This window comes from Berghia stephanieae, chromosome 6 (assembly GCF_034508935.2).
Source record: "Berghia stephanieae isolate SIO BIC M18660-M18661 chromosome 6, UCSD_Bste_1.3, whole genome shotgun sequence".
Lineage (NCBI taxonomy): Eukaryota > Metazoa > Mollusca > Gastropoda > Nudibranchia > Aeolidiidae > Berghia > Berghia stephanieae.
In genome coordinates this window covers 86,692-95,529 of record NC_088365.1, presented here as the reverse complement: position 1 = coordinate 95,529, position 8,838 = coordinate 86,692, and the positions used below count along the sequence as shown (strand labels likewise).

At 41.5% G+C, this 8,838-nt stretch overlaps 1 protein-coding gene across 1 annotated transcript; it reads right to left on the bottom strand.

Annotated features, from left to right (window-relative positions):
* Positions 1-283: 283 nt before the first annotated feature.
* On the bottom strand, positions 284-5,513 carry LOC144975560 (uncharacterized). Its single transcript, XM_078919722.1, has 4 exons — positions 5,468-5,513; positions 2,345-2,416; positions 2,188-2,284; positions 284-1,175 (listed from the first exon to the last, which is right to left on the bottom strand). Exons 1-4 carry the CDS (start codon positions 5,511-5,513, stop codon positions 959-961), a joined length of 432 nt encoding a protein of 143 aa, XP_078775848.1. The 3' UTR covers positions 284-958.
* Between the last annotated feature and the right edge of the window lie 3,325 nt (positions 5,514-8,838).

Below are 8,838 nucleotides of genomic sequence, written 5' to 3'. Positions count from 1 at the left end.
ATAATAATAATAATAATAATAATAATAATAATAATAATAATAATAATAATAATAACAGCATAATGGGCTAGAAGACGAAGACGAAGAAGAAGAAGAAGAAGAGAAGAAGAAGAAGAAGAAGAAGAAAAGAAAAAGAAGAAGAAGAAGAAGAAGAGAAGAAGAAGAAGAAGAAAAGGAAGAAGATTTGCACCAGCATCATTGTCATCATCACCAAGAGAAATATATAATAATAATAATAATAATAATAATAATAATAATAATAATAATAATAATAATAAATAATAATAATAATAATAATAGCCGTTAACAACAAGTATAACATGTACAGATGAAAATGGGTCAAGGTTATCTTACAGTGGACTTCATACAGATAATATATTAATAAAGATATTTATGTCATTATGATAAATGATAAGAAATAAGATATATCCACATGCAGGACTAACGTGCACGCATAACACACAAACTGACACAGACACACACACACACACACCACACACACACAGATGCACATGCATGCATACACATATCACATTTATACTCGACTCGAACACAATTTCGGAAATATATCACCATCGTCATTTTGCATTTGAATTCAACACAAATAGACATTGAGTTCTAGAAATAAAAAGAGGAGCAGGAAGAGGAGGAGGAGGATGAAGAAGAGGAAAAGGAGTTGTAGTAGTAGTAAATTTTAAAAATCTGAATAGTAGTAGTAGTAGTAGTAGTAGTAGTAGTAGTAGTAGTAGTAGTAGTAGTAGTAGTAGTTAGTAGTAGTAGTAGTAGTAGAAGTGGTAGAAGTTGTAGAAGTCATAGCAGTGGTAGTAACAAAAACGATAACAACAAACAATTATTGCATTCTTATAAAGAAACACAGATCATTCAAATCACAGGCATCGTCATCAACATCATCAATCATATCATCTCCCACTGCCACCAACTTCACCAGCATTCTAAATCATCCGTTCTGTTTCACAAAAGTTTCTAAGATATCCTCGGCCATTCTCAAATTGTTCTTGGACACCCGTAGAGCATCCAAGACCTGAAGGCGACTGAATCCTTTGGCAACTAGGATGGCGACGTGGTCCTCATTGACCCCACTGGACTGATCTTCCTTGTTTTCCTTGTTCAAGTCCTGGTTCTCACGAAGACCTTCTCGTCGTGGGGGAGCCGTTCTAAAGGGGAAAAAAAAGAGTTAGAAGTTAGATAAAAAATAATCTGTGTATATTCTATTGTAGTGGAATAAGTAGTTCAGTGGGACAGTGTCAGGTCTTGTCATAAAACTCAAGCAATGTTGATGGAAGTCAGGGATCGGGAGGGTAAGAATGGTCACAAAACTGAATGTTTGTCCAATCTACTGGGGCATGAATGAATTTCCTGCCATAAGAAGTGACGAATATTGAAACATGATAGTTTTAATTGATGTTTAACATATAAACTTGGAACTGTTTGAAATGGAAACCTATTTTCATTTGATATCCAAGTCTCAACTTTCTCTCATAAAAAAATAAAATAAAAAAAAGAATTACAGTGGAAGGGAGTCAAATAGAGAAATGAAACATTTTCCAACAGCAGTCTTATTTATGTGTCTGTTACTTAACCCTCTCCTTGTCAACAAATAGAAAATTGTCCTATTCGTCGGGGAACAAATAAAATATTTCTAATTCGGCCTTTATTTTTTGGAACATCAAAAGATGTTAAATCATTATAGATATCAAAATTTAACTTTCATACTAATGCTAACTTGTCTGATAACACTCCCCCCCCCCTCCATTTTTGTCTTGGCTGAGTGTGATGTTTCAAGAAAAACGGTTGGTAAAGAGAGAGTTAACTTCTAAGTATCTCACCCCGAGAATAAATAACAATAGGAAATGAAATGGAAGCTTCAATTTATTCAATGAAAACAGATACTGTGTAGACAGTTTTGTGTAAAGGTTTGAGTGTACTCCACTGTATTCGGTCCTATGATAGTCTCTGGATGATGAAAATGTTGCTGCTTGAAACTCGAAGAAATAAATAAAATAGAAAATAAAATAGAACCTTAAATTTATTCAACGAAGACAGATAATATGGACACTTTATCAATAAAACACGATGAGTGAAACATTAAGAACGAATCAGAGAACAATGCCATTCTCACATTTTATTATAGGTCTATCTATCCATAGATTACACTGAAAAACTCACAGTAATGAGGCCAAAGGCACATCATCAACAGGGATGTTGTTGTTATTATTGTTGTTGTTATTGTTGCTGTTGTTGTCATTGTTGTTGCTGGCATTGGCTGTTGATGTCGTGGATGTTGTGGTGGTGGAAGTGGTGGGATTGGCTTAGGTGGCATTGCCGGGGATGGGAGGGCTGGAGTAAGTTGAGTTGGGACGGTAAAGCTGAGGCTCCACGGGTTGGGGACTGGGAACTGTTGGTGAAAGAAAGAATAAGTCAAAAAGTAAAAATGGTTTCATTTTCACATATACAGAGTAAATGAGCCAAACTGAGTATTACTGCTTATTCAATACATTTTAAAAATCATATAATAATAAATATTTAAAAAGGGTTTGATTATGATTCTGTTCTCAGTGAGTCAAAAACTAAATAATTTCAAATAGTCTCATAATTGTTCGAGTTGTTAAACATATGTCACATAACACTACCTTGAGGCATTTGGTCAACATATGAGATAGGACAAAACATATTTTCACAAAAGGATTATGATGCCTTTTAGAAATACCAATGGCAGGAAATGTTCCTTAGAGCTTCATGTTACTGCCCTCTTGGTGAATACAATTAGATTAAAAGGTATAACCAAGACCTGTCGCAGGAAGCTAACAAAAATCTATATATTTTAGGTTAAAAAATCAGACTGAGAATAAAACAAATTGGAATTAAGTCAAAACGTATCTTTAATTCTTATTTGTGTGAATCGTCACCTTCAAAAAAAATTTGAATTGATGTCCTGCACTTAAATTTGTACATGTGTCCATTTCTGGGTAAAATAACACATTTCCATTTAGTTTTATAAATAATTTTGATTTTAAAATCTGAATCTGGAACAAAAATCAGAATTTGGTAAAATTTGAGTCCTTAAAGACCTGTATAATAGTGCAGGTCTAGTGAAGGAGATTGAATATAATATATATTGTCGTGATGTAATATAATATAATGGTTTTTAAGTAGTAATAGTAGTCGTAGTTGTAGAAGTACATTGAACTAAATACATGAGAATTCCTACCTATGCATATACTTTGACAAGATAAACACACCTAAAAATGTATACTTATTTATCTTGAACCTAAATCATTTGTAATAATGAAGAATATGCTGTACTGATTCAAACCCTGTTCATCATCTCTCATTAAAAAAAAATCCAACGAAGCTGAGAGTGTTGGTGGAAAAAAAACCCCAACCTTGGACAGAGAATTTCCGACTTTTCCTAACCTGTCCGACCAAAAGGTCAAATTTCCGACTTATCCGATCTCGCTGGACAAGTTGTAATTTAAATCGTTTATATCATGCCTATTCCATATACAAACAGCTTTAGGCACCTTTTCAATACAAACATAAAAAATTACAATAACAGATCATACATAAAACATGCTTAAGACATCCATATCATGAAAATAAGCCATAAACGGAAACTAGTTTTGATCTATTATTAATATTTCCTAATAAAATAAGTCTTAATATCTGTCTTAAAAGTCGATTTAAATGATATGTAAGAAATGTAATTTCCGAAGTGGAGTCTCTGGAGAGTCTCACGAAAAGGAGAAAATGGCAATGGTTGGGGCATGTCTGTCGCAGACCTGATGAAACACTGATAAGAAAGGCCCTGCGATGGACACCCCAAGGAAAGAGGAAGCGAGGTAAGACCTCAAGATTTAGTACGTTACCACCAGTGACCAACTAAATCCATTGATTAAACCGCTGCCTGACCCGATAACCCTGGTGCCATTAATTAGAGATAATCCTCCCTGCATATCCGTCCCTTGTCAACGCCTATTGAGTCACTAAGTTGGCCTTTCCTAACTAGTCTCAATAAACAACAACACTGCAATTCTCCCCCCCCCCCAACCCCCCTTCTTTTTGTTTCATTCTCTCTCTTTCTCTCTCTCTCACCCCCCCCCCCTACCACCACCATCTTTTTTCATTCTCAGTCTTTCTCTACCCCCTCCCCGTCTCTCTCTCTCTCTCTCTCTCTCTCTCTCCTCTCTCTCTCTCTCCTCTCTGTTCTTGCCTTTGTCTATGATTTTTCATACGAAAGTCGTGGTTCAGTTATAAGAGAGCAAAAGCTGAGGGATAAAATGTGATCTTTTATACACTGCAATGTCCACTAATAAATGTGCTCAAAGCGCAAACAAGCTAACAGCAACACTTAACATGTAGGGGTGAATTTTTAATTCAGAAAAGTGAGTAGAGTGTTGATAATAACAAGAAATGAAGTGAGAAGGAAAGTGCCAGAAGACAACAAAGAATGTAAAATGTCACGGCGGAGATCGGGCCTCGAGGCCGCGACCTTACTGGTACGACAACTCCGCCTGGCCGGGCCCCCTCGTGGATCTTTACCTTGCTGCTGGTGAGAGGGCTTGAGCCACACGGGAGGGCAAAGGTGTAAATCCTGGTTGACCGTCACGAGACCATCAGGGTATCGAGCCAACGAGCCACATGAGCTGCTCGCCCCGATGTGTAACTAAATTGATCCAACCCGTGCCGAATAGCAGCGCTATCCCGGGCGCCACACTACTATGTTCATGAAGGTTCCAAATCAGTTCAGTCAATGGCGAAGCGGTCTGCCGCCTAGCCAAATAATACCGCGTTCGTGTCGCCAGGGTCGTCGGCACATTAAGAAAAAAGCAAGCGTCCCTCTACACAATCGATTCGCGGCCTGCCGATCGGAAAATGCGACAATGGGGATAGCGACCTGACGCACATATTGTCCCTGAATGTCGAGAGCCAGAGTATGGCAAAAAATGAGCTTTTATCAAAGCTACTGGCCGCCCATAGCGTAGATATCCTCCTGCTACAGGAGACCCACCTTTACTCAGGCGCGCAATCTTCCCGATTCCAGATCCCAGACTATACGGTGGTCCAACGCGAGGACACTTCGAGGCTCAAAGGAGGGGTTAGCGTTTACGCTAAAGAGCCATCGAAGGTAAGGATCATTGAGAGCGTAACGGACAGCAATGGGGTGAACCGAATTTCCGTGGAAGTAGATGGACTGGGTCTGCATAATATCTACAAACCACCTAGAGCGACTTGGACTACACCACCGGTACCGGTGGTCAGCCATCCTTCCATCTGTCTGGGACTTTAATAGCCACCATCACGAATGGGGCTACCGAGACTGCAATGAGGCAATTAGACAACTCCGCTCGTGGATGGACTGTAATGATCTACACCTAGTGTACGATCCTACAGCCAAGGGTCCCTTCGGGGGTAACCGCCATAAGAAAGAGTATACTCCAGACCTCACCCTGCAGGTGAAGCGAACATTCCTCGGGGACTTCCCGCATAGCCATCACAGGCCGGTTCTTGTCACAGCTGGGGTGACAATACCGAGGGTGCAGTCTCTCCCACTTTGCAGATGGAACTTCAGGAAGGCTGACTGGGAGGAATTCAGTTCCTATATCGAGCAGGTTTGCCCTGCCATTCCAGACCCAGTCCCAGGACGTAGCCGATAGACTACTTCAGTCTCTGGCAGAGGGAAGGAAGCAACGGTGGCAGGAAATCGTGGAAAGTCTCGACTTTACACACTCCAGCCGCCACGCTTGGCGTTTGATAAAGAAATTGGACCCAGACCGGAATTACGCGAAGGCTGCACCGGAGTGTGAGGCAGACACAATTGCCAAAAACATTAAGAACCGTAGCAAACGGGTCCCTAATCAGGCATTTGAGCGCGGTGTCCGCACTGCGTACCGTACGATTTTGGACTCGTTACCTGCGGAGGAGTCGGACTGGACGGCCCCGTTCAGTCCCCGAGAAGTGGGTGCAGCCATTAGCGATGTGAAGAACGGCAAAGCAGCAGGGATAGATGGTGTATATCCCGATATGGTGACGCATCTGGGCCCCAGGGCACGGGCCTGGCTGGCAGAGGCAATGTCCGACGTCCTTGCAACAGGAAAGCTTCCACCAGTGTGGAAGCATGCGAAGATAAGTGCCATCCTGAAGCCAGGGAAACCGGCGAAGGAGGCCGACAGTTACAGACCCATATCGCTGCTGAGCTGTCTTTACAAATTGCTGGAGAGTGTTCAATTAAACCGATGGGGGCCGGTCCTAGACGCTGCCCTGCCACCCGAGCAGGCGGGCTTCAGGGAAGGGAGGTGCACCACGGAGCAGGTCATTGCCCTTACAGAGCATATACGAGTGAAAACAGCAAACATGTGCTGTCTTTATAGACCTATCAACGGCGTACGATACGGTCTGGTGCGAAGGGTTGATGCTCAAACTAGCAAAAATCATAAGGTGCAAAAAACCCTTGAAATTTTCTCTTCGATCTTAGGGGAAAGGCAATCCACGTCGCGCTGGGAGACGCCACGAGCAAAGTAAGGAAATTGAAGAATGGGGTCCCTCAGGGGTCGGTACTTGCGCCAATGTTGTTTAACGTTTACATTAGCGATATGCCGAACACTTCCTCCCTGAGGCTGGGATACGCGGACGACTGGGCACTCGTTACTCAGAGTAAAGTGTGGACCTGTCTCGAAAGCGTACTTAGCGAGGACGTCACCTGACTCAAATCCTACTTCGACAAGTGGTACCTGAAGATAAATATTTAGGGGTGACGTTGGATCGCAGCCTTACCTATCGGGTGCATCTCGAAGGGGTTGCCGGAAGATAGAGAAGCGGAATAGTCTTCTGAGGAAGCTGGCGGGATCGACTTGGGGCGCTAGCCAAGCGCTCCTGAGAACGTCCGCCTTGGCACTATGCTATTCCACCGCGAGTATTGCGTTCCAGTGTGGGGTAGAAGCAGAAACGTTGAGCAGGTGGATGTAAAACTTAGCAAGACGATGCAAATAGTGTCAGGAACGTTAGCAACAAGCCCTAGAGAATGGGGCCCGACAGTGGCAGCGATCCAGCCCCCCGATGTCCGGAGGGAGACGATTACGGGAAATTGGCTGAGTAAGATCAAAGAGAGAGGGAATGGGGATACCCCTCTGATGAGAATAATGGACGGTGCCCCCGTTTCGAGCCGAAATAAGTCCCGGCAGCCCTTGTACGCAGAATCCCTGACTACGGACAGAGCTGCACATACGAGATGGAAGTCGGTTTGGACGAATTCAATCCCTCGTGGGGGCGGGGACCTACACTCCTCTAAGCTTGGTGAAAAGTTGCCAGGCTTTGATACCAGTAAGAGGAGACATTGGGTGGCTGCGAATCGGCTTCGGACGAGGAGATGCCTAACGGCAAGTGCATTACACCGGTGGGGTCTTACTACCTGTCCAATATGTCCCCGATGTGGGCAAGAATCCGAGACGGGAGAGCATCTAGTCGAAAGGTGTGTTGTGACGATGCTACCCGGCGGGTTCGCGACGGTGCACGAATGCATACCTAACTTTCGATCGTCATTACATAATAGTGTGAACCATAAGAGGCTGCTGCTGCTGATTGGGTCGATCGTCATAACATAGTAGTGTGAACCATAAGAGGCTGCTGCTGCTGATTGGGTCGATCGTCATAACATAGTAGTGTGAACCATAAGAGGCTGCTGCTGCTGATTGGGTCGATCGTCATAACATAGTAGTGTGAACCATAAGAGGCTGCTGCTGCTGATTGGGTCGATCGTCATAACATAGTAGTGTGAACCATAAGAGGCTGCTGCCTGGCCGGGGAGACCGCGACTCGTTTTTGAATCCATCAACAATGAGACATTTAAGTGTTTGAAAAATCAAATTGATATGTCACCGATCGTGTCAAAACGTCAATACGTCGGGGATGAATGGGCATGATCTATATTAACTTTCCATGTGCTCGAGGTCATTGGTCACATTGCAAAATGTGCTCAAAGTGACCTGCATAGTGAAAAGTGTTCACACATTTTGAACTATCTAACATTACGATTGGTTATTGTGTTCAGCTTGACACATGGGTATGTTTACAATTTTCATAAACAAAGCAGCGTGTTTTCATGTGTACTACTACTACAACTACTACTACTACTACTACTACTACTACTACTACTACTACTACTACTACTACTACTACTACTACTACTACTACTACTACTACTACAACAGAAACAAACCCAACAACTACTCTAACAACTACTACTACTACTAACTACTACTACTACTACTACTACTATACTAATAATATAAATAAAATAAATAATAATTAATATAATAATATAATAATAATTAATAATAATAATAATTAAAATAATAATATAAATAATATAATAATAATAATAATAATAAAATAATTGCAATAGTGCAAATGGGCATATCAGACTGGAATGCTTTGTGCGCATAATATTAAATTTGCGTTCAATAGCGCGTTCAATATCTCGTTCAATAACAAGCGAAGTCCGCCATTTTATACCGCGACAATTCATCTCTGCTTGACCAGTAAGCTGTAAATTTTCAACCAATAATGGCTTAAAGGTTGTAATTACTTTTCTTAATTATTTAGAAACGTAAGTAAAACCATTTTCTAACTTATTTCTCTTTTAAATTTTTTTAATCAACGGTCCATTTTCTGTAAATTGTATGCCAATGATAATAATATTTTGACAGGGCTGGAAATAAGAGAAAGAGAGCTGACCGGCATTTGAAATCAAAATCAGATAATTTATTATGGCCATCGCGACGTTTGAGGATCTTTTTGATTTCCCAGTTCAAATGCCTTTGG

Excerpts from the sequence above, each read along its gene's own strand:
- LOC144975560 (XM_078919722.1), bottom strand. The coding sequence starts at position 5,513 with ATGGCTATGCGGGAAGTCCCCGAGGAATGTTCGCTTCACCTGCAGG. Across the intron at positions 2,285-2,344 it reads CTCCAGCCCTCCCATCCCCG|CCAATGCCAGCAACAACAAT; the intron begins GCAATGCCACCT and ends CGACATCAACAG. Across the intron at positions 1,176-2,187 it reads GTGCCTTTGGCCTCATTACT|AACGGCTCCCCCACGACGAG; the intron begins GTGAGTTTTTCA and ends TTTCCCCTTTAG.